The sequence below is a fragment of the Oncorhynchus keta genome, chromosome 9 (genome assembly GCF_023373465.1).
Source record: "Oncorhynchus keta strain PuntledgeMale-10-30-2019 chromosome 9, Oket_V2, whole genome shotgun sequence".
Lineage (NCBI taxonomy): Eukaryota > Metazoa > Chordata > Actinopteri > Salmoniformes > Salmonidae > Oncorhynchus > Oncorhynchus keta.
Genome location: NC_068429.1, coordinates 29,528,760 through 29,554,924, shown reverse-complemented (window position 1 = coordinate 29,554,924; position 26,165 = coordinate 29,528,760). Strand labels below are relative to the sequence as shown.

The window sequence follows — 26,165 nt, the reverse complement described above, 5'->3', positions numbered from 1 at the left end:
CGCGAGTACTGAAGCAGTGTAAAAATCAGTTGTCCTCAGTTGCAACACTCACTACCGAGTAACAACCTGCCTCGCAGTAACGTCGGTACAATAACTGTTCATCGGGAGCTTCGTGAAATGGGTTTCCATGAGATGTTCGACCAGCAGTTGTCTTACATACTTTTTGTCATGTAGTGTGTATCGTTTTTGTACCACACGGTGGAGCCAGAAATCATCAAGGCTATATTACTCTGCCAAGAAAGGGCAATTCCATGGCAAGTTTGTTCCAGTTATGCTCCGAAAAGCTATTTTCTTTTGTGAATCTTCAGGAGAAAATAATACAACCGTTTGTTTGAGGGTCCATCACCCCACAGCATTTCACCCACCGGCCAAACGGTGTCTGCCCAACTGCATTGGTCCGTCGATTTTTGCTAAATATCACAACGATACCATCGTTCTGTTTCTCTATTTAGCTAACCGGCAACATCAGCGATACTTCAATGCCTCAAGTGGCTATCGCGCGGAACACCATTAACGTTAGTTGACAGTTGCACTTTGTGACAAGGTAAGTTTTTGTGCAACGATTAACTAGTAAGTATTTGTACCACCCATCACGTTAGGGGTCGAATGATTTATTGTGAAGCGCGAGCGTCGCTTTTCCCCGCAACATATTTCTGTATCGTGAAGCTAAGTTGGCTAGCTAATGTTAGCTCTACAACCAAATACGACGATACGTGGGGAATCTGTCGAGGTGTATTGAAAATGTAACGTTTTAATATCGCTTATATAAATATGCGATTAGCTAAACCATGACCGTATTTAGTAATAAATACCCTAAATAATAGCTAAACTATTTTAAATTTCAATCTTCTTTAGGGTTAGCAAACTAGCTATTAACTATAACGTTAGCTATGTAACATATCCTGTACATCAGTAACATTTGCTCGTTTTCTGTAAGCGGTTGTGAATGTGAGAACCTTGCATGTTTTGTGTGTTGGTATGTGCATGTACAGGTTATAAGCATCTTCCTCGGAATGAGCCACCTGGGTACCGAATTGTGGGCTTGCAGAATAACGTTGACATTTAATGCAAATGACTTCCCATTAAATTATCGATATGGCCTATTGACAAGTCAGGCACCAAGTTCACATCATGATACCAAACTTGCCAAGTGTTTGCTTGCAACAACTGTTTGAGTCAAGTATATTTGAAATAGGGCTAATGTGTTCCCAGATGTTTAGCCGTCAATCCCATTGAGGCCACTGCATAAATATTACAGTAGTTATATCAGCTATAGTCTACTTGAGAGAGGAGACTCCTCTTGCCATTCACAGGGGCTTATCTGGTCTCGGGCTATAGATCAGGGACAGGGTTGATCTGTTAATGATGTTGAGAATACTCCTCTGCGACAGATGGCCCTGTGTGAGTGGTGTTGTCCTCAGATTGAAACCCCCCCCAGGTCACATCATGTGACTTTTGTTATGATAAGAGCAAGTGGCACCTGGAGCAGAGTAGCATCTGTTTGTTTCCAGGCCTGGAATCTGCTTCTTCAGCGATCCAGTGTAATGAGGGATCAGTGTAGTGTAATGGTTTCAGTCAGATCTCTAGGAACAAGGAAGTAAATTGTCTTTGGACTCCATTTCAGCCGGCTTGACAAGAATATGGACAAGAAAATGTGTTAATATGTAACTGAAGTGTCTGTGAATATCTCAACCACGGACTGTGTGTGCATTAGCATCTCATGCGAGTGGAAATTAGGTATTGAGCTCTGCCTCGTCAACCATCTGAGATCAAAGTAGGTCATGGGTAGTTGACTGCACTCCAATTATAGAAAGCCTAATGTACACAGTGGGTTATGCAGGCTAGCTAGGCTTACATCTTGGGTCACATCTCACATAGTTCCTCTACTTTCCTCAAGCTAAATCAGGCTTAGAGTTTAGTTGTGACACCAGGGGAGGTTACAGTGCTACTCTGCTCTGAAAAGAATAAGGGGGCACTTCATTGTTGGTTCTGATATCCTTTATTCTCTGTGATCTGTTGAAACCGGCCCCTGTTTGATATTGTATTGTTACTTGGTGACGGAGGAAAATTCACAAGGGTTATCCAATCCACTGCATGTTCTGGAAATGTTTCTCTTCATCAAAAGATAAACACACACTACCTTGTTTTTGACTCTCCTCCAGCAGATGTAGACTGCTAGTGAGTGTGTGTGGGGGTGTTTAGTAGGAGGCTGTCTTGTGGATATAATGAGCTAGGGGTCAGCGGTGAAGTACAGCAGGGAGAAAGGCTGGAGAGAGAGAGCCACCACTGACAACACTGAGCTATGAGCACCCACATCAAGCTCAGTGGGAGACGTGACTGAGGGGACAGGGAGTGGTGGTGAGGCAGAGCAGGAGACACACACAGACAGCGATTATAGCGAGGCAGCTAGAGGGAGTTTTATGAATAGAGAAAATGTGAAAGAGTGTTGAAAAAGAGTCAAGGAGAGAGCAAAATAAACGTACTCCAAGAATGTGGTGGTAAAGAGAGAGGGATGGATAGGAGAAAGGGGGCCACCTGGAGGGGGCTTCTCTTCCCACACACGTTTTCCTCATTGTGATCTTGACTTGGGGATGAGTGTTTATCTGCTTTGATTTACTCTATCTATGTGGCACACTCAGCTCCCACACCCCTGAAAGGCAGAGTCAACATCAGAACAGATAATGGGCTAAGATTGGGGGGGGTAGAGGAAGACACCCTTGGTTGGCTACAATAGATAACCAAACCCCTTATGGAGGCTTCAATGAGTCCAACTGTTCATAGATGTTGTTTCTGATTCCAGCCATATTTGGAGATGTTAGCACATGGATAAACTGTATGCTAGTAATGTCATAGCGCCAGGGTAGCCTAGTGGTTAGAGCTTTCTTCTAGTAACCGGAAGGTTGCAAGTTCAAACCCCCGAGCTGACAAGGTACAAATCTGTCGTTCTGCCCCTGAACAGGCAGTTGACCCACTGTTCCTAGGCCGTCATTGAAAATAAGAATTTGTTCTTAACTGACTTGCCTAGTAAAATAAAGGTACAAAAAAATAATTAAAAAATAGCCTACCCTAAGTCCATTGATTGGTTGATTGGTTAAGTTATGGACTTGCTCTGTGTTAGCATCATCTTGCTAGGATTTGTTTGTTGGCACCTCAACTTGTTTTGAGTTGAAAGAGCTAAAAAGTTGTTGCAGGTTAGAATTCCAAGGGGGTCTGGCTCATCTTGCTATGTTGCCCATGAACAAGGTCAGGACCTAGGCTCTATGTCTGTCTACAGACCTGTGTTGTAACTGATAGCCTACATTTCAGACATTATACTTTTTTTTCATCCTTCAAGTTCTCTGTGTTGAAAGGTGAAATATTATTTTACTGTGTGTTTTCTCTCAGCTGTCTGCTCTCCTGAGGTAGACCACTGATGGAGCAGCAGCCAATAGGCTCTGGGGACAGTCTTCGTCATGTTTCCGTGTGTTTCCTCCTGGCCCTCTGCTGAGCCCCCATCACCCTGTGGCCATGCCCCCCAGCCCACACACACTCACACACAGCCCCTGCTGTGCAGCGGCCCTGCCCCAACAATGAACCCTCACCCCCACCCTGTTCCAGACTACACGGAGTCCCTCATCGTGGTGACCGAGTACGAGCCCAAGGGAGGTGAGGAGGTGGAGGACATGGACAGCTCCGAGACCCCTGAGCCTGGCGCACCCCTCTTCAGAACCCCCTCCTGCGACCAGCTGTCCCATGCTGTGGGCCGCCCCGTGGCCCTGTTCCCCAAGCCCCAGGAGCACCGGGGAAGACTAAACCTGTCGGACAGGAAGCTGTCCCTGCAGGAGCGCTCCCAGACGGCCTCGTCTCCCTGTGGCTCCCCAGGGCTTAACGGCCACTTCATCTACCCCTCGCTGCCCTACTCGCCCATCACCTCGCCCCACTCCTCCCCCCGGCTGCCCCGTAGACCCACCGTGGAGTCTCACCGCGTCTCCATCACTGACCTGCAGGTAGGCTACGGCCTTTTACCCTCCCACTTGGTGTTTTTAATAAAACACAATTTTTGTGTTAGCCAAATTCTATGAACGCACATCAGCTGAACATGTGCATTTGTCCCCAGTGGTAAATGAAGCAGCATACTGGTATAAAGGTTGAGTCTATGTGAAGGTAAGGTCCATGGTCTCATTAAATGCCAGCTCACTCCCCATTAGATCTCAGAAACATAGTCCACTAGACTCCATGTAGAGATGGTCTGTATCCCAAATAGCACCCCATGGTCTCTGCTAGGTTGTTACCCTGCTCCTTCAACAGTTCTACACTTGACTGGATGTAATCTAGCAGATCCCATTACTGATGGTTTTACTGATGGTTTGTACAGACTTCAATTTTGTATATTTAGTCATGCTGACTTTTGGTAGTTTTCTTCCCAAGGTTATCCATAATGAAGGTTGTGTTGGTAAGCACATTGCTTTTACATGGATTGTTGGTTCTGGTAATGCTATACATAATGTGATGATTGTTGCAGACCAAGAAAAATGCATTAGTCAGCCAATTTCTTTTTTTCTCTCTCTCTCTCAAAGGACTGCGTGCAGCTCAACCAGTACAAGCTCAAAGATGAAATCGGAAAGGTACTGTCGTCGCTCTTCAAAGCACACAAAACATTAAACATACAGAATGACAATACAGAACATCAACAGCTCAAGGACAGAACTACATACACTTTTTTAAATGGCACACGTTGGCTTCATATCAATGCATACACACAAACTATCTAGGTCAAATAGGGGAGAGGCGTTGTGCCGCGAGGTGTTGATTTATCTGTTTTTTGAAACCGGGGTTGCTGTTTATTTGAGCAATATCAGATGGAATGAAATTCCATGCAATAAGGGCTCTATATAATACTGTACGCTTTCTTGAATTTGTTCTGGATTTGGGAACTGTGAAAAGACCCCTGGTGGCATGTCTGGTGGGATAAGTGTGTGTGTCAGAGCTGGTGTAAGTTGACTATGCAAACAATTTTGGATTTTCAACACATTCATGTTTCATATAAAAAGAAGTGATGCAGTCAGTCTCTCCTGAACTCTTATTTATTTATTTATTTATAGTATTTATATCAGCCCTCTGATTACAATTATGAGCAAAACGTGCCTCTCTGTTCTGGGCCAGCTGCAGCTTAACTAGGTATTTCCTTGCAGCACTGGACCACACGACTGGACAATAATCAAGATTAGACAAAACTAGAGCCTGCAGAACTTGCTTTTTGGAGTGTGGTGTCAAAAAAGCAGAGCATATCTTTATTACGGCTAGACCGTTCCTAGGAAACTATGCAGTTTTTTCTTTTTTTTTACGTGTTATTTCTTACATTAGTACCCCAGGTCATCTTAGGTTTTATTACATACAGTCGAGAAGAACTACTGAATATAAGATCAGCGTCAACTCACCATCAGTACGACCAAGAATATGATTTTCGCGAAGCGGATCCTGTGTTCTGCCTTCCAACCAGGACAACGGAATGGATCCCAGCCGGCGACCCAAAAAAACGACTCCGTAAAAGAGGGAAACGAGGCGGTCTTCTGGTCAGACTCCGGAGACGGGCACATCGTGCACCACTCCCTAGCATTCTTCTCGCCAATGTCCAGTCTCTTGACAACAAGGTTGATGAAATCCGAGCAAGGGTAGCATTCCAGGGGGACATCAGAGACTGTAACGTTCTTTGCTTCACGGAAACATGGCTCACTGGAGAGACGCCATATGCCCCCGCCTTTCGGAGGCGGTGCAGCCAGCGGGTTTCTCCACGCATCGCGCCAACAGAAACAAACATCTTTGTGGTAAGAAGAGGGGCGGGGGCATATGCCTTATGGCTAACGAGACGTGGTGTGATTACAGGAACTCAAATCCTTCTGTTCACCTGATTTCGAATTCCTCACAATCAAATGTCGACCGCATTATCTACCAAGAGAATTCTCTTCGATTATAATCACAGCCGTATATATCCCCCCCCAAGCAGACACATCGATGGCTCTGAACAAACTTTATTTGACTCTTTGCAAACTGGAATCCATACATCCTGAGGCTGCATTCATTGTAGCTGGGGATTTTAACAAGGCTAATCTGAAAACAAGACTCCCTAAATTGTATCAGCATATCGATTGCGCAACCAGGGCGGGAAAAACCTTGGATCATTGTTATTCTAACTTCCGCGACGCATATAAGGCCCTGCCCCGCCCTCCTTTCGGAAAAGCTGACCACGACTCCATTTTGCTGATCCCTGCCTACAGACAGAAACTAAAACAAGAAGCTCTCACGCTGAGGTCTGTCCAACGCTGGTCCGACCAAGCTGATTCCACACTCCAAGACTGCTTCCATCACGTGGGCTGGGATATGTTTTGTATTGCGTCAGATAACAACATTGACGAATACGCTGATTCGGTGTGCGAGTTCATTAGAACGTGCGTTGAAGATGTCGTTCCCATAGCAACGATTAAAACATTCCCTAACCAGAAACCGTGGATTGATGGCAGCATTCGCGTGAAACTGAAAGCGCGAACCACTGCTTTTAATCAGGGCAAGGTGACTGGTAACATGACCGAATACAAACAGTGCAGCTATTCCCTCCGCAAGGCTATCAAACAAGCTAAGCGTCAGTATAGAGACAAAGTAGAATCTCAATTCAACGGCTCAGACACAAGAGGTATGTGGCAGGGTCTACAGTCAATCACGGACTACAAGAAGAAAACCAGCCCAGTCACGGACCAGGATGTCTTGCTCCCAGGCAGACTAAATAACTTTTTTGCCCGCTTTGAGGACAATACAGTGCCACTGACACGGCCTGCAACGAAAACATGCGGACTCTCCTTCACTGCAGCCGAGGTGAGTAAAACAGTTAAACGTGTTAACCCTCGCAAGGCTGCAGGCCCAGACGGCATCCCCAGCCACGCCCTCAGAGCATGCGCAGACCAGCTGGCCGGTGTGTTTACGGACATATTCAATCAATCCCTATACCAGTCTGCTGTTCCCACATGCTTCAAGAGGGCCACCATGGTTCCTGTTCCCAAGAAAGCTAAGGTAACTGAGCTAAACGACTACCGCCCCGTAGCACTCACTTTCGTCATCATGAAGTGCTTTGAGAGACTAGTCAAGGACCATATCACCTCCACCCTACCTGACACCCTAGACCCACTACAATTTGCTTACCGCCCAAATAGGTCCACAGACGATGCAATCTCAACCACACTGCACACTGCCCTAACCCATCTGGACAAGAGGAATACCTATGTGAGAATGCTGTTCATCGACTACAGCTCGGCATTCAACACCATAGTACCCTCTAAGCTCGTCATCAAACTCGAGACCCTGGGTCTCGACCCCGCCCTGTGCAACTGGGTACTGGACTTCCTGACGGGCCGCCCCCAGGTGGTGAGGGTAGGCAACAACATCTCCACCCCGCTGATCCTCAACACTGGGGCCCCACAAGGGTGCGTTCTGAGCCCTCTCCTGTACTCCCTGTTCACCCACGACTGCGTGGCCACGCACGCCTCCAACTCAATCATCAAGTTTGCGGACGACACAACAGTGGTAGGCTTGATTACCAACAACGACGAGACGGCCTACAGGGAGGAGGTGAGGGCCCTCGGAGTGTGGTGTCAGGAAAATAACCTCACACTCAACGTCAACAAAACTAAGGAGATGATTGTGTACTTCAGGAAACAGCAGAGGGAACACCCCCCTATCCACATCGATGGAACAGTAGTGGAGAGGGTAGTAAGTTTTAAGTTCCTCGGCATACACATCACAGACAAACTGAATTGGTCCACTCACACAGACAGCACCGTGAAGAAGGCGTAGCAGCGCCTCTTCAACCTCAGGAGGCTGAAGAAATTTGGCTTGTCACCAAAAGCACTCACAAACTTCTACAGATGCACAATCGAGAGCATCCTGGCGGGCTGTATCACCGCCTGGTACGGCAACTGCTCCGCCCACAACCGTAAGGCTCTCCAGAGGGTAGTGAGGTCTGCACAACGCATCACCGGGGGCAAACTACCTGCCCTCCAGGACACCTACACCACCCGATGTTACAGGAAGGCCATAAAGATCATCAAGGACAACAACCACCCGAGCCACTGCCTGTTCACCCCACTATCATCCAGAAGGCGAGGTCAGTACAGGTGCATCAAAGCTGGGAAAGAGAGACTGAAAAACAGCTTCTATCTCAAGGCCATCAGACTGTTAAACAGCCACCACTAACATTGAGTTGCTGCTGCCAACACAGCTGCTGCCAACACACTGACTCAACTCCAGCCACTTTAATAATGGGAATTGATGGGAAATGATGTAAAATATATCACTAGCCACTTTAAACAATGCTACTTAATATAATGTTTACATACCCTACATTATTCATCTCATATGTATACGTATATACTGTGCTCTATATCATCTACTGCATCCTTATGTAATACATGTATCACTCGCCACTTTAACTATGCCACTTTGTTTACATACTCATCTCATATGTATATACTGTACTTGATACCATCTACTGTATCTTGCCTATGCTGCTCTGTACCATCACTCATTCATATATCTTTATGTACATATTCTTTATCCCCTTACACTGTGTATAAGACAGTAGTTTTGGAATTGTTAGTTAGATTACTTGTTGGTTATTACTTCATTGTCGGAACTGGAAGCACAAGCATTTCGCTACACTCGCATTAACATCTGCTAACCATGTGTATGTGACAAATAAAATTTGATTTGATTTGATCTTTACAACCATTGAATTTATATGTTTTGACCAGGACAGTTTACAATCAAAGGTAACGCCAAGTAATTTAGTCTCCTCAACTTGTTCAACAGCCACACCATTCATTACCAGATTCAGCTGAGGTCTAGAACTTAAGGAATGATTTGTACCAGATACAATGCTCTTAGTTTTAGAGATGTTCAAGACCAGTGTATTACTGTCCACCCATTCCAAAACAGACTGCAACTCTTTGTTAAGGGTTTCAGTGACTTTGTTAGCTGTTGATGCTGATGCGTATGAATCATCAGCATACATGGACACACATGCTTTGTTTAATGCCAGTGGCAAGTCATTGGTAAAAATAGAAAAGAGTAGAGGGCCTAGAGAGCTGCCCTGCGGTACACCACACGTTACATATTTGACATTAGAGAAGCTTCCATTAAAGAAGACCCTTTTGAGTTTCATTATATAGCTCTGAATCCACGATATGGCAAATGTTGAAAAGCCATAACACATACATATTGTCAACAACAGGTTATGGTCAATAGTATCAAAGGCTGCACTGAAATCTAACAATACAGCTCCCACAATCTTCTTTACTATCAACTTCTTTCAACCAAGCATCAGTCATTTGTGTCAGTGCAGTACATGTTGAGTGGCCTTCTCTATAAGCATGCTGAACGTCTGTTGTTAATTTGTTTACAGTGATATAACATTGTATTTGGTCAAACACAATTTTTTCCAACAGTTTGCTAAGAGCTGATCGATAAGAATCATTTTTCTGCCTCTCCCATACTAACTTTACAAAATAAAATCTTCCAATGCTTTTCTTTCATTATTTTTTTATGCGTGAATACAGTTGCTCACTGTTCGTCGTTGGCATTTCCTGCCTAAGTTGGCCCACTTTGCCAAATAAATAATCATTCAATTATTTTTTTTGCCATGGGGCGGCAGGGCGTTGGACTAGTAACCGAAAGGTTGCAAGTTCAAATCCCCGAGCTGACAAGGTACCAATCTGTCGTTCTGCCCCTGAACAGGCAGTTAACCCACTGTTCCTAGGCCGTCATTGAAAATAAGAATTTGTTCTTAACTGACTTGCCTAGTAAAATAAAGTTTAAAAGAAATTGGCAACATCTAAGTTTTGTGATGAATAAGCAATCTGATTCAATGAAAGATGGAGATGAATTTGTCTTTCTGCCCGTAATTTCATTTGAAGTATTCAATTTTTTTTCCATCATTCTTTACATACAAATATTTTTAACATCTTCCATATAAGAGTCACAGCAAAATATTTTGTATAATCACTAATATACTATTTTAGGTCTAGCTGTTGGAACTTTGGCCTTCCTGGATTTAGCCACTATATTGTGATCACTGCATCCAATGGGTACGGATACAGCTTTAGAACAAAGTTCTCCAGTAATAGTAAACATGTGATTGATACATGTGGATGATCTTGTTCCTGTAGTGTTTGTGAACACCCTGGTAGGTTGTTTAATAATAACCTGAACCAGATTACAGGCACTGGTTACAGTAAGAAGCTTTCTCTTGAGCGGACAGCTTGATGATAAACCAGTCAATATTCATGTCCCCAAGAAAGTAGACCTCTCTGTTCACATCACCTACTGTACAGTATCAAGCATTTCCCACATATTCTTTAGATACTGACTGTTAGCACTTGGTGGCCTATAGCAACACCCCAAAAGAAAAGGCTTTAGATGTGCCAAGTGAACCTGTAACCACAACACTTCAATAACACTTGACATAAGATCTTCTCTAAGTTTTACAGGGATATGATTCTGAATATATACAGCAACACCTCCCTCATAAGCATTTCTGTCTCTTCTATAAATGTTATATCCTTTTCTTGCTACTGCTGTATCATCAAATTAATTATCCAGGTGAGTCTCAGAAATGGCTAATATATGAATGTTATCTGATGTTAGCTAGTTGTTGATTTCATGAACAGTATTGCTAAGGCTACATATATTAATATGGCCTATTTTCATCCCTTTCCTGGGTAGCTTATCAAATAGACATAATACTTAAAAGAGCAAACAAAGCAAGAGAAAAAAATGCACATTCTGCAGTCCATTAGTCGGTGTGTATGTGTGTGTGGGTGGGTGCGTGCACACGCACGTGAGCGTGCTGTGGGGTTGAAGCTATGAACCCATAGGCTTGGCTCTCTCATCCCTTCCAGGCTTCTGGGAGGGAGAGTGGACAATGAACCTGTCGTAGCGGATGTAAGCAATGTCCCCATGCGCTCTGGTAGCTTTCATGGCTGGGATCAGTTCTTTCCTGTTCTGGTGCCCAGCTTCAGGATAGTCCTCATTGAGGAAGATATACATTCCTCTCAAGTTCTTGGCTCTTTCCAGAAACTCTACCTTGTCCTTGAACACAGGAACACCACTATCAGCCTGGGCCTATCACCTTGGCCAGGGGTGGGTTTTCCAGTCATGTGGGCGCACTCCACCTTAGTCTTCCTGTGGTCCATCTTCAATTTAATTTCCCTCACTTTGTCCTCCGACACCCTCATGTGGAGATTCTGCAATTCCATGTTGTTCTGCCTTGATTGTCCCTCGAGATAAATCAGATGATCTGTCATTTTTTATCATGGATTCACACACAGAACTGATGTCCTCTCAATGACTTTCAGATTACTGTCATCTTGCCGTTCTCCTGTTTCAACTCATCGAGCTGACCCTGGGAGAACTGCAAACTGTTCATAGTGACTGTTGGAATAAAAGAGTCCCCATTTCTAACCGTTTTGATTTTATTTAGAAGAAGTCCCCATTCCTCGATCTATTTCCGACTGTGCATGTTAAAAAGATAATAATAATAATATAATAAAAAAGATGGAGGATCATTAAGGGGCAGTTGCCATCATTCTCAGTTCTCCTTGCCAGCCTTGTCCTAATTTCAAATTCCCTGAAAATCCCCGGTCCAGGGAGAGTTAGAGGAGGATGAGAGGCTGGTATAAATAGCCCTAGTCTTCTGTCCTCTCCTTGAGTAGTGTGCATGGAGCTGAGTAGGTCTGTACTGTTCTGTGTGGAGTAGTAGACAATGGGAGCCTGTCAGGATGGAGTTGGAGAGAGTTGTGTCCTGCTATCACCTCATCTCTAGTCTGGGATGGGCTTCCTGCTGTAGCCCCAATCTGTTCTCCCAGCTGGGACCTGTGTGTGTGTGTGTGTGTGTGTGTGTGTGTGTGTGTGTGTGTGTGTGTGTGTGTGTGTGTGTGTGTGTGTGTGTGTGTGTGTGTGTGTGTGTGTGTGTGTGTGTGTGTGTGTGTGTGTGTGTGTGTGTGTGTGTGTGTGTGTGTGTGTGCAACTAATTTGGCTAAGCTCTGTATATGTGTGGGTAGAGAAGCTTGATAGACAAACTAGATTGTGTTGCACTAATTAGGCACACATCTAAGATGTGGGTGGGTAGATTTGAATTGGACTGTTGACTTTGAAGCTACTCCTCATTGAGAGTACTCAGTCCATACATTTCCGATGGGTCAACTTGGGATACATATTCTGTGTGTGTGTGCATCCGTGTTTGTAGTTTTTATTTGTGTGGATGATTGACAGCTGCTGAATGTCACACTCTGTCTAACTTTTCTCCTGTTCTTTGACAAGGGCTCATATGGTGTTGTCAAGCTGGCCTACAATGAAGACGACAACACCTACTATGTGAGTCCTGCTGGTCACCGTACACACACACACACGCACGCACACACACACACTCTCTCACTGTCATCATTTGGACTGATCGCTATGTAGTGTTGTCACGATACCATTATCGCCATACTCAGAGGTATCGTGGCAAAGAAACAAAAAATGAAGCGGCCCAAATGATCTTGAGGAAAACAGCCCTAATGTTAGAAACAAGCAGCCTTATGTTGTCACGCAGATCACGTGTTTATTTTCCAAGCTATATTACACAATATGTTACATACAGTAGGTTTTTTAAAGGACCAAACAGTTTAGTCTGCTTTGTGTTTACCTTTTTGCCATGTAAAATCCGGTATTGTAGTATCGTGATACTGTTATCATGACAACCCTATCGCTATGAGGTGTGACAGTATGTGAAGCATAACAGAGACAATTGGTTGTTCTGTAGTTCTGTAATGTGTTTTTTGTATTGTGTAAAAGTGGGATTATGTTTCACATCTACTCCTTCCTCTATCCAGAGAAGCCTGTAACTACACTCCTTTTTACTGTACCTCTCTCCATACTTTGATGTCAGACTTCTCTCCTCCTCCTCCCTCCCTCTCTTTCTCCTCCCCTCCTCCAGGCAATGAAAGTGCTGTCCAAGAAGAGGTTGATGAGGCAGGCAGGTTTCCCACGTAAGTACAGAGCCTAGGGCAGATAGTCAATCCACCAGGGAGTACATAGCCTAGTGCTTGGACGATAAACGCAAAATTACCGACATTGCCTTCCTCTTACCGAAGCATTTTTCGTACGCGAGTACTTTTCTGTGATTTTTCTACACAACGTTCATGTAGATTGTTCTAAAACCTATGCATTATGTTGATTCCTGCTTTGAAAGTATCTGCCTGGAAAGATACAGAGCAGCAGAAGCAACCCAGTGTGTCAAAAACACTTCGAAATTTGGCGTTTAAGCAACTTAGAAATTTGACGTTTGGAGAAATGTGGATATACATCAGAATCCAAAGTCAAATTGGTAAAACCATGAGATCTTGTTGTTCATCAAGTAGCCTAGGCCTAGCGCTGGAAAGTTTTTGTATGTCATTAACCTACATTTACTAATAGATTAATTAATTAGCCTACATGGCTATATAGCAAAAATATAATATTTAGAGTTAGCATTCTTGCTAAGGGTTTTGAGTTCCCACGTCCTCAAATGGTGAATAATATAGCCTATAGTGCAGTATGCACAAAGAGGTACCATAAGCCACCTCCAAAGTAGTTTTAGAGAATTTAGCAGTACATCCAACCGGCCTCACAACCGCAGACCATGTGTAACCATGCCAGCCCAGGACCTCCACATCCGGATTCTTCACCTGTGGGATCGTCTGAGACCAACGACCCAGGCACAAACGGTCAGAAACCTTCTCAGGGAAACTCATCTGTGTGTACATTGTCCTCACCAGGTTCTTGACCTGACTGCAGATCAGCATCGTAAACTGACTTTACTGGGCAAATGCTCACCTTTGATGGCTACTGGCACGCTGGAGAAGTGTGCTTTTCACAGATTAATCCCGGTTTCAGCTGTACCGGGCAGATGGCAGGCAACATGTATGGCATCGTTTGGGCAAGCGGTTTGCTGATGTGAACTTTGTGAACAAAGTACCCCATGATGGCGGTGCGTTTATGGTATGGGCAGGCATAAGATACGGACAACGAACACAATTGCATTTTATCTATGGCTATTTGAATGCACATAGATACTGTGACGAGATCCTGAGTCCCATTGTCGTGCCATTCATCCCCTGCCATCCCCTCATGTTTCAGTGTTATAATGCACGGCCCATGTCGCAAGGATTTGTACACAATAACCAGAAGCTGAAAATGTCCCAGTTCTTCCAAGACCTGCATACTCACCAGACATGTCACCCATTGAGCCCGTTTGGGATGCCCTGGATTGATGTGCATGACAGTGTGTTTTAGTTCCCGACAATATGCAGTACATAGCCATCGAAGAGTTGTACAACATTACACAAGCCACAATCAACAGCCTGATCAACTCTATGCGAAGGAGATGTGTCACGCTACATGAAGCAAATGGTGGTCACACCAGATACTGACTGGTTTTCTCATCCACTTCTTTAAAAGTTTGTTTTTTGTAATGAAATTCCGAAAATCTGGAAATCAGCATTTCTCCTACAACTTTTAAAAGGGGGAGATCCAACTCTTTTAAATAATTATAGGCCAATCTCAAAGCTGTCACCCCTGGTGAAAATACTTGAAACCCTTGTAAGTGAACAGCTAAAATACTTTTTTATTTACTAACTCTATTTTATCAATGTACCAAAAGGCCTTCAGGAAGAAGCATAGCACAATGACTGCAGCCATGAAGGTTTTAAATGATATCACTGAAACCCTTGACAAAAAACAGCACTGTGACTTACTTTTTATTGATCTCTCTAAGGCTTTTGTTACAGTTGATCATGCTATACTAAGGCATCTCGAGTGTAGGTCTTTCAGAGCATGCAGTTGCATGGTTTGCTAACTATCTGTCTGATAGAACTCAGTGCACTCATTTTGATGGGCTTATGTCTGTTAAATTGTCTGTCTTGAATGGTGCGCCCCAAGGCTCTGTACTTTGTCCTCTCTTATTCACTATTTATATAAATGATTTAGACAAAAATGTCCAAAATGCGCAACTTCATATTTATGCTGATGACACTGTTATTTACTGTTGTGCCTCGTCTCTTACAAAAGCTTTCCAAAACTTGCAAACTGCTTTTTATACTGTTCAACATACCTTGTGTCAATTGAAGCTTATCCTCAATACTGACAACTAAACTAATGGTGTTTTCTAAAGCAAGAAATAGACCTCTGAACCTTTCACCTATTACTACCTGTCAGGGCAAGGAGATTGAGGTTGTAACCTCATATAAATATCTTGGAATTTTAATTGATGATGTTTTTGAGATCAATTGACACCCTTATTATTATTATTACTTTAAACTGCAAAACCCTTACTCACCACTGCACTTTGTATACCAGGGTTGGCTGGCCTTCTCTAGTCACTCGTAGGCTCAGGCACTGGTATACTTTTATTTACAAAGCCATTTGGGGTTTACTACCTTTTTATTTGTGCATTTTTATTGTTCAGAAATGTGGTGGGTACTCTCTTCGTTCGCTGGACTTTATCCTGCTAACTGTTCCAAATATCTGAACTGAATTTGGTAAAAGGGCTTTTATGTACTCTGCGCCATCGTCTTGGAACACCTTACAAAATACTTTTAAACTGGAAGAACTTGTCCCGATTGGTGTTTTTAAATCACTGATGAATGATCTTGAGACTGATTCCCTGACCGCCAATGTTTTTAATTTGCTGTTTTTGATTTTGTTATACTCTTGTGAAATCAATGGTTTTTACTAGATTACTTGTAGTTTTTCATGTTGTTTGTCTGTAATTTTTGTAATGACTTGGTGCTGGCCAGGACGCTCTTGAAAAATATATTTTAAATCTCAATGAGCCCTTCCTGGTTAAATAAAGGTTAAATAAAAATAAATATATATATATTTTTAAAGGTGTCTGACCAACTGATGCATATCTGTGAAATCCATAAATTAGGTCCTAATGAATTTATTTAAATGGACTGATTTTTTTATATGAACTGTAATTGTAAAATCTTTGAAATTGTTTCATGTTGCGTTTTATATTTTGGCTCAGTGTAGTTACATTTATCACATTATGACTTTTTGTCCATATCGCCCGGCTCTACTAGCTAGTACACTACTTCGGGATTCTGCTGCTGTAGACTAACAAGACCACTACACTCTCTTTGCTCCTGTTCACCTGCAGGGAGACCGCCCCCCCGCGGCGCCAAAGCAGCCCCTGAAGGCCCCCCTCAGCCCAAAGGACCCCTGGAACGGGTCTACCAGGAGATTGCCATCCTGAAAAAGCTGGACCATCCCAATGTAGTGAAACTGGTAGAGGTGAGGCTCTGCAATTTGGATGGTGTTGGTCCTCTTAACTCAAGCTCCTTGTGTACTGCCAATACATAATACAATATCATTGAGACTGCTTAGTCTGCACTGTGTCCTCAACCCTGTCAGTGATTGCAAGTTTACTTGTGTTTACGACAGACTGCTAGTAGTGTTCCTCTCACCTGCTTTCTTCTCCTGCCAGGTTCTGGATGACCCTGGTGAGGACCATCTGTACATGGGTAAGATTGGCCTGATTCTCGCTCTGCCTGGCAATCCGCACACACACACACGTCCCACTCACGTCCTAATCAGACCTACACACAAGTTAAATGATTTCCCGACGCTATTCTAAATAGCGTTGTTGATGATGATGTTGTAGTAATGATGGCATCTTTGTTTTGTTCACAGTGTTTGAGTTGGTCAAACAGGGGTAAGTTAAGCTTTTTTTACTGTAATCATTACAAGCTGGAATGAGCCTAATCTCTGAAGCACTGACATAGGGCCCTATAAAATTATTATTATTATTATTATTATTATAAAATCTGTAATTTTCTTTAGGCTGATTCCCAAAAGTCAGTTGTCTTTCCAGGTTTCAGTTTTTCCTAGTTTTCATGTTTAATACATTTAGTTGATTTCATGTTCAATACATTTAGTTGATTCTCTAGTATACTCAATACATTTAGTTGATTCTCTAGTATACTCAATACATTTAGTTGATTTCATGTTCAATACATTTAGTTGATTCTCTAGTATACTCAATACATTTAGTTGATTCTCTAGTATACTCAATACATTTAGTTGATTCTCTAGTATACTCAATACATTTAGTTGATTTCATGTTCAATACATTTAGTTGATTCTCTAGTATACTCAATACATTTAGTTGATTCTCTAGTATACTCAATACATTTAGTTGATTTCATGTTCAATACATTTAGTTGATTCTCTAGTATACTCAATACATTTAGTTGATTCTCTAGTATACTCAATACATTTAGTTGATTCTCTAGTATACTCAATACATTTAGTTGATTTCATGTTCAATACATTTAGTTGATTTCATGTTCAATACATTTAGTTGATTCTCTAGTATACTCAATACATTTTTTTAACATTGTTGAATTCCGTTTTAATGTCTGGATAGACGGATTTTGTCCGCGTTCTCAGCATCGCAGATTATACAGTGCCCTACTGTAACACTCTCTGTGTGTGTGTGTGTCTGTCTGTGGGTATGTTTACGTGCGTAGGGCTGTGATGGAAGAGATGCCCACAGACAAGCCGCTGAATGAAGACCAGGCACGGTTCTACTTCCAAGACCTGCTCAGGGGGATTGAGTTCTGTGAGTGGGTTCTCTAATCTCAGAACTGTCTGTTCTCTACCTCTATTTAGACAACCACTGCCTCCTTTCCCCGACGCACATCATCTCAGTGGCTTTTAGAGGCATTATTGCACTCAAACAGGACCTTATTCCCTATATAGTGCACTACTTTTGACCAGAGACTTTACATTACATTTTCTTTGGACCAGAGCCTATGGTGGGATAGGGAATAGGGAAAATTGTTCAGTTTGGGAAGCACCCCAAGACTTACCACTAGCTCTGAATTCTACCAGAGCAGTACAGACAGAGATGTGGAGGGAGGGAGATGCACTGTATGGGCACTAGAAGCAACACTCAAAACCTCTCTCCCTCTCCCTTATACTACTTAGTCAACCTCCCTTCATTAACAGACAAGGTAAGAATCCTTATGTACCTGTATCATCAGCATGTATTATACTAAGGCATGTGTGTAACAGATTGAGATCGTACAAAATAAACTCACCCATAGCTTGAAAGGTTGCTAATTGCGGCATTAAATAGGATCCTTTTCAGTGGCGCAAATGGTTAGTATGCTGCCAAGCAGGCATTCAAAGGTGTTTACGAGCAAAGAGTAACTAGTTCGAGCCATGGACAGGGACAGTGAAGGAAGAGATACTGTTAGCAGCACAGTGATGCCGGTTACATGTGTTGTTGTGCTTTTCCAGTGCATTACCAGAGGATCATCCACCGGGACATCAAGCCCTCTAACCTCCTAGTTGGGGAGGACGGTCATATTAAGATCGCTGACTTTGGGGTCAGTAACCAGTTTGAAGGGGCAGATGCCCTTCTGACCAGCACGGTGGGCACGCCCGCCTTCCTCGCCCCAGAGACCCTCTCCGAGACCAGGAAAAACTTCTCTGGCAAGGTGAATGTCACCCTCTGGAGGGCTCTTTGGAAATTAAATATTTTCCTCTGGAATTCCCATAGGGCAACTCGTATGGGACAATTGAATGATATGGGTTTAAGTCAATTTCTGTTTCTTCTTGTAGGCATTGGATATTTGGGCCATGGGAGTGACGCTCTATTGTTTCGTGTTTGGAGTGGTAAACCTCTAACCTCTTTCCTTAACTGTGATGCACATATAACCTCACAATCCACATCGTATAATGCAAGGTCAGGTTTAACACTGATACTGAACAGTTTAACGTTTACATTTTGATACATCATTGTTCACCTAACATGTGGACTGTAATTTTACTGGCATCAACAGTGTCCCTTTATGGATGAACGCATCCTTAGTCTTCATCAGAAGATCAAGACCCAGCCAGTGGAGCTGCCAGAGCAGTGAGTACTCCATTCAACTCTACTGGGAGTAATATGATCCATTACAAATATATGACCATAAGCATAAGTATTCCTCTTGTTGTGGCCCTACAGTGCAGACATATCTGACGATCTGAAAGATCTGCTACTGAAGATGCTGGACAAGAATCCAGAGAGCAGGATATCAATACCACAGATTAAGGTTTGCTTCTTTGTGATTATCTTAATATGTTGTGTGTGTGTGTGTGTGTGTGTGTGTGTGTGTGTGTGTGTGTGTGTGTGTGTGTGTGTGTGTGTGTGTGTGTGTGTGTGTGTGTGTGTGTGTGTGTGTGTGTCGAAATAAGTCATCTCAAGCAATGTTTCAGAAATTATTTTAATACATTTGTGTGTATGTGTGTGCTTACATGATGTTGAGATTGTCTCTCTGCTCCTTCCAGGTGCACCCATGGGTGACGAGGCACGGAGCGGAACCCCTCCCTCTGGAGGATGATAACTGCTCCATGCTGATTGAGGTGACCGAGGAGGAGGTGGAGAACTCTGTCAAACACATCCCCAGTCTGGCCACTGTGGTGAGTGGTGGGAGGAGGACACACACAGGCCACACTGCCCTGCCTTTAACACTAGATTAAACATAGATAGCACTGGATGAAAGGCTCAGAACTCACACTCAGGCTCATTTTACTGCAGGCAGTTTCTTGCTGTCCTGGGACATGAGGTCATACTTTGCAGTTCACAAAAGATACCTTGTTACGAATGTTCATTTATTGGTTTAATATGTTCAGTTTCCTTTCAGCTCTTTGATTATTTCATCTACCTTACTGTCATACAGTTCGGTAATTAAACTGTTGTTATAGGGTTATTATGGCATGAGTGCAACTTGATATAAAGTATTGCTAAATATCTAACTAATAAAATACTTTGTTTCAACTATAACCAAGAAAAGTGAAAGTAGGACTATGGACAATGAATGATCTGCTCATAGCCACCCTGTGACGTGTTTCATTCTCTATGGTATAGCCCTTTTAAAAAGCCCAGGACACAATACAATATCACTCAGAGTTGTGTGGTCAGATCACTGATGTCTGTGTCTGTAGATCCTGGTGAGGACCATGCTGAGGAAGCGCTCCTTTGGGAACCCCTTTGACTGGGGCCGTCAGAGGACTGAGGACAGAGGCACCAGTCTGTCTGCACCGGGGCACATGCTCACGTAAGTCCCCCTCTTAGGCCTTTTACACTGCTCTCTAAGTCAGTGGATGAAAAGTATTTTAAAAGCACTTAGGGTTGCAAAATTCCGTTAACTTTCCCCAAATTTCTGTTTTTTCCAGAATTCCTGGTTGGAAGATTCTGGATTGTCTGCTTTTTCTGGAAAACCTGGGAATTTAGGGAAAGTTAGCAGAATTTTGCAACTCTAAAAGCAGCAGGGTTGGGGTCAAAACTAAAATTCCAATTCCTCATTGAAAAGCATTGAAGAGAATTGGAATTTCAATGTACTTCTTGAATGGACTGGAATTGAAAAGGAATTCCCCCGAACTCTGAGAAGCAGTTGGTGGTTTTTAATAAATTTCATATAACTCTGGAGAAGCTCTGCTACGGGCTTTTTTGTACATGGGCAACATTCCTAACTAATCTGATCTTGCAAAATGATGCTCCTTTTTATTCTCATTCAATAAAAGTAGGATGTCACATAGAGAGTGTTAAGATTTCTTCTCTCCCTGCGTGACCAATGATATGCTTGCCAGCACTTGCTGTGGCAGCCTCTTAATCTGTCTCCCCTCTCTCCTGCCCACCAGCAAAGGGAGAGCGGCCAATGTGAGATACTGCTACATTCATAGTAACCAAAGAAGGTAGAGGACTATGGGCCTGCCACGGCCTTGCCTGCCTATCTATCTCAGTACTATTTAAGTGATATGAAACACACTTAAGTCCATAGGCATGAATGGTGTTACTTTGTCAAGTGCTCCTGTGTAACAGTTTAACATGGATTCAATTAAATAATTATAGCCAATACACAGGGGTACTTGAAGTCATGTCTGGAACCTCTTGCTGATCCCCAACTGCACTACTATCTGTTATGAAGTGGGGTTGCCTACTACCGAGCGCAAATGTAGGTGTTTTTGGGCAAGTGTGTACTGTACAGCAATGAGCACAAACTGTCAACTTAGAATCTCATTGTCTAAACTCTGATAGTAATGAACTTCATAACATGATCAAGGTCAACCAGCCTGACTCAATCCTTGGCCAAGTACTACATAATTGTAGCCTAAACACGTTACCTGTGAAAACCCTGAATTAAATTTGGCTAAAGTATCTGGTAAAAATAAAAATACATGGGTTTCTGATTCCTCTGCATGCAGCATAACAATAGCCTCCTCCCTCGCCCAAGGACATACCAGTGAACTACTTTCATGTTTTTTTTGTGTGTGTCTGACCTGAATGTTCGACTAACAGCTTGCTAAGTTCTCTCTGCTTGCTCTCTCCAGTTATGTAACAAGTAAATGGTTCCACTGAGTTTCCCAGCTAAACGGAGGTTAACTAACCATCTCTGCAGTGATAGAATTGACACAGGTACTTAGCACTGATGGCTGTATTCAATTCTGCTCCTCCAATCTGTTTCCTAGGAAACAAGAGAGCATGGAGGGCATGAGAAGTATGGACCTGCCCTTCGTGGGAGAAGATGAGGCTCTTTCCTGATGCCATGTGGTTTTTAAGCGCAAAGGTTGGGGCATGCTAGTGACTCGACTTGCAGTCCGCCCTCAAGCCCACCCTTCACTCACTGCTATGTTATGTTGTGGCAGCCACCAATGTTTTTGTTTTTTTAGGTGGACGGGACTGTTGGATGAACTCCATGACTTGTATAGAGACGTGACTGGAGCCTGGACACCCTTCTGGGGGAAGCTCCCTTATTGTCACTCACTAACCCCTGTCTGTAATGCATGCTTATGTTTCTAGTCATAGCATGCTCTGTCTCAGGCCTCTGATGTACAGGTCTGTTTGCCTAGGTACCTGTGTTTCTCCACCATTTGAAAAGACTCACGTTTAATGCAGAGGTATGTGGGAGGGGGTGTTTATGGATGGTTGTATATTTCAAAGGGTGACTCCTGGTCCCCACATTTCAGCAGAGCAGAGTACTTGACTATGTTTGTCTGTACCACTCATCAATGTAGACAGTTTAGGAACATTCATGTTTTCAGTGGAAACCTGTATAGGAGAGGTTTATTGAGATGAAAAAGGTTTACTACATTCATAGTATGCATGTGTGTCTGTTGATTTCTCAATGCAAACATTGTAGAAGCGACACAAGTTGCACATTAATAGAATTAGTTGTTGCTGAACAATCTATTTGTTTTATTTATTAAGTCCTCACAAATGATTCATTGTAAACTGTCTCCCAGTTACGACAACTGGTGAAGAGCTTTTAAAAACGTAATGTAACTAAATGTTTCTAATATATGTGTTTAGCAAAGGGAGTGATACAGTGTTGAAGCTGGAATCAAAATCACGTTTGTTTCTTTTTGTATGGTAATAGATTTACAGATCTCATTTTCAGAACACCAAAAAGAAAATGGTTATCATATTTTGTAAAGTAATATCATTCATAGAGAAACAAACACCTTTTAAACAAGTGCATTGCAATGTCATTGTGAAATTGTATCAATTACTGGCTCTTACAAATGAATTTTAATACCAGGCGTATAGCCTAGTGCGGCTGCAGACCTCTTGTACAATCTATGCATGACATATCCCTTATGGAAATGTTGGAATTAGTTTGACATGGATAAAGTTGTCATCAGATATGGTAAGATACAAATGAGATGGTAGAACTTCGACATTGCCAGTAGAGTGCAATCTTTTTAAATTCTCAGCTTTTTCTCCATTTTTAGATGAGCCCAAAGTGGTGGAATAATCTCCCCAGTTCTCTAGTGGCATGTGTTTTTAACATCTTGCCCTTTTTGCATATAGTTAGACAATGTTGGTGTACAGATCACTTCAGTCACTGAACAGGTTTATGATTCCACGTGTTATTATTGAAACAACATTAATTCAACAATGAATGCTTCCACATAGTGATTATTTCAGCACCAAAGTGTCATTTTCTTGCATGTCACTGCTGTATGTGAAAACACGGTATGTTGTGTTTTTTAAGACTTACTATGCACTCCGTCAGCCTGTCATGTATGCTGTGTTTAATGGTGTCTGAGTGAGGAGGTCTCTGTATAGCTGACCACTTAGTGTCTTCAGAAAGTATTCATACCTCTTCACTTGTTCCACATTTTGTTGTGTTACAGCTGGAATTTTTCTCACCCATTTACACACAAAATGTACGCAAATGTATTGAAAATTAAGTACAGAAATAGCTCATTTACATAAATATTCACACCCTTCAGTCAATGCATGTTAGAATCACCTTTGGCAGTGATTACAACTGAGTCTTTCTGGGTAAGCATCTACGAGCTTTGTACACCTGGATTGTAGTATTGGCCCATTATTCTTTACAAAAATGTTCAAGCTCTGTCATATTGGTTGTTGATCATTGCTAGACAACCATTTTTATGTTTTACCATAGATTTTCAAGCAGGTTTAAGCCACAACTGTAAACATTCACTGTCTTGATAAACAGCTCCAGGATTGATTCTCCAGGCTTTGTGTTTTAAGTTATTGTCCTGCTGAAAGGTGAATTCATCTCCCAGTGTCTGGTGGAAAGTAGACTGAACCAGGTTTTCCTCTAGGATTTTGCCTGTGCTTAGCACCATTTCATTCCTTTTTTTTATGCTGAAAAACTCCAGTCCTTAACAATTACAAGCATACCCATAACATAATGCAGCCACAACTATGTTTGAAAGTATGGAGAGTGGTACTCCGTAATGTATTGTATTTGCCCATAACATAACACTTTGTATTCTTGGCAAAAATGTAAATGCTTTGCCATTTTTTTTGCAGTATAACTTTAGTGCCTTGTTGCAAACAGGATGCATTTTTTGGATTGTTTTTTATTCTGTACAGGCTTCCTTCTTTTCACTCTGTCAATTAGGTTAGTATTGTGGAGTAACTACCATGTTGTTGATCCATCCTCCGTTTTCACCTTTCACAGCCATTAAACTCTGTTTTAAAGTCACCATTGGTCTCATGGTGAAATCCCTGAAGGATTTCCTTCCTATCCTGCAACTGAGTTAGGAAGGACACCTGTATCTGGTGACTGGCTGTATGGATACACCATCTAAAGTAGAATGAATAACTTCACTATGCTCAAAGGGATATTCAATGTTTGCTTTTTTTCTTTTCTTTTTTTTACCCATCTACCAATAGGTGTTCTTTACAAGGCATTGGAAAATCTCCCTGGTCTTTGTGTTTGAAATTCACTGCTCGACTGAGTGACCTTACAATTATCTGTATGTGTGGGGTATAGTGATTAGGTAGTTATTAAAAATCTTGTTAAACACTATTATTGCACACAGTATGAGTCCATGCAACTTATTTTGACTGACTTGTTAAGCTAATTGTTACTCCTGAACTTTAGGCTTACCATAACAAAGGGGTTGCATACTTATTGACTCAAAACATTTCAGCTTTTCATTTGAAATTTATTTGTAAAACTTTTGAAAAACATAATTCCACATTGACATTATGGGTTATTGGGTGTAGGTCAGTGACCATAAATCGCAATCTAATCCGTTTTAAATTCAGGCGGTAACACAACAAAATATGGAAGAAGTAAGTACTTACTATGAATACTTTCTGAAGGAACTGTAGTATAAAAGTACCTGTTTGTGAGATAGCGATCTAACCATCTTGTCAAATGTTCAGGGGGGCCCTTTTGAAAATAATGTAACATTTAAATTATGAATCATTATGAATAAGATACTGTTAAAATAAAAAAATACAAATATTCTAATTCTGGATGAACACAGTCATGATTCACAATCAGGGGAGCAACTTTGGTTTTAGAAGTGGGGGTTACATATCTTTATTTTTTTTAAATCCATGGATAAACACTCCAAACGGCCTACCCAACTGCTCGAAGGTATCCGCATGGTCCTAAAGCACAGCACACTGCACCGCTGCCTCGTTTTGTATCACATTCCAATGATAAAATGCAAATTCAGAATTTGGGGCTGACTTGTCCCAGTGAAGGTTGTGCCCTTGCTCACAATTAAAAGTGTTCTCTTTTCTCTTTGTGTCAAAATGTATAGTACAAAATATGTTCTGATATAACCCACCATCATGGGTTTAAGTTAAACTGTTGAAAATGGCGAAGACAAACCATATTTTATCACCCCTCCACATGAAAGTGCTCCCTTCTCCTAAGAACAACATATCAAAGAAGAGGTTGGGTTTGACTACAGGGTTAAATGAAATTCTACCCCCACAATGCTGTATGATATTTGTTTTTATACATATATTTAATCTTCGCTTTTTGTTTCATCACAATCTGTGCCCTATTTTATAAGAAAGGGCTAGGATTACATTTACTGTCGATATCACACAATGTCATCCATTGTAGTGAGACGTTGGGGCCTCTACCCAAATGCATGCCAACATACTGTAAACATACCATTGAATTGTTATAGCATGACAGAGCTTCTCACAAAACGGGAGCTCATAATGAATTATTCTATTCATCTTGCATCCAGTTCTTTATTTGAATAAATTGCAGTTGCCTTTCTGCAATGTGTGTCCTGTCTCTGTCACATTATTGTTGAGTATTTTTTACAGAAGCGTATTGTGCACTTGTTTTTTCGGGCCATCATAGGTGTAATGCCCAATGATGTGTATACATTGGTAATGGCCAAATTTTATGTCGCTACATCAACTTTTACTTTACACAAAAATGACCACCAGAGGGCATCCTATCCCATTTCATGATACAGGATACACTGCACATTCACTGCCTTGGTTAAAAAAAACTAGCCTATAGCTGAATAATACTTCTTATTAATCAAGATAAGCCTAATAGGTGAATGTATTATCAGATTTGTACAAACCAGCTTTAAGCAAACTTGTTGAATGTCTATGGTAAATTTATTTCAGGTAGGGAATAGGGATTCTCGTGTTCTGTAATAAATGAAGAGTCGTTAATTTATTATAATATGATATGCAGATCAACATTTTGGGAGGATATCTAGACTTGCTATACATACGTGAACAAACGGTTCTTCAGAATATGAACGTTTCTCATTGCGACAGTGGCAGCTGTGTGTGTTGTGGTTGGTGTGGTGTG

The 26,165-nt window shown here is 42.1% G+C and overlaps 1 protein-coding gene across 5 annotated transcripts; it reads left to right on the top strand.

Annotated features, from left to right (window-relative positions):
* Nucleotides 1-3: 3 nt before the first annotated feature.
* LOC118373623 (calcium/calmodulin-dependent protein kinase kinase 2-like) lies at nt 4-25,619 on the top strand. Of its 5 annotated transcripts, XR_008143220.1 has the most exons (18): nt 4-544; nt 3,385-3,986; nt 4,557-4,604; nt 12,343-12,396; nt 13,001-13,052; nt 16,205-16,338; nt 16,532-16,568; nt 16,738-16,759; nt 17,577-17,668; nt 18,352-18,551; nt 18,676-18,729; nt 18,897-18,970; nt 19,064-19,151; nt 19,387-19,518; nt 20,044-20,156; nt 20,275-20,337; nt 20,740-20,793; nt 21,568-25,619. XR_008143220.1 is itself a non-coding variant. In XM_035759809.2 (17 exons), exons 2-16 carry the CDS (start codon nt 3,453-3,455, stop codon nt 20,330-20,332), a joined length of 1,692 nt encoding a protein of 563 aa, XP_035615702.1. In that variant the 5' UTR covers nt 4-544; nt 3,385-3,452; the 3' UTR covers nt 20,333-20,337; nt 21,568-25,619. The 5 variants fall into 5 exon arrangements, 3 of the variants coding, with proteins under 3 accessions (XP_035615702.1, XP_035615701.1, XP_035615700.1); XM_035759809.2 differs by lacking the exon at nt 20,740-20,793; XR_004823455.2 differs by having other exon boundaries at nt 5-544; nt 20,275-20,793.
* The last annotated feature ends 546 nt before the right edge of the window (nt 25,620-26,165 follow it).

Excerpts from the sequence above, each read along its gene's own strand:
- LOC118373623 (XM_035759807.2), top strand. The coding sequence starts at position 3,453 with ATGTTTCCGTGTGTTTCCTCCTGGCCCTCTGCTGAGCCCCCATCACCC. Across the intron at positions 12,397-13,000 it reads AAGACGACAACACCTACTAT|GCAATGAAAGTGCTGTCCAA; the intron begins GTGAGTCCTGCT and ends CCCCTCCTCCAG. Across the intron at positions 18,730-18,896 it reads ATTGTTTCGTGTTTGGAGTG|TGTCCCTTTATGGATGAACG; the intron begins GTAAACCTCTAA and ends TGGCATCAACAG.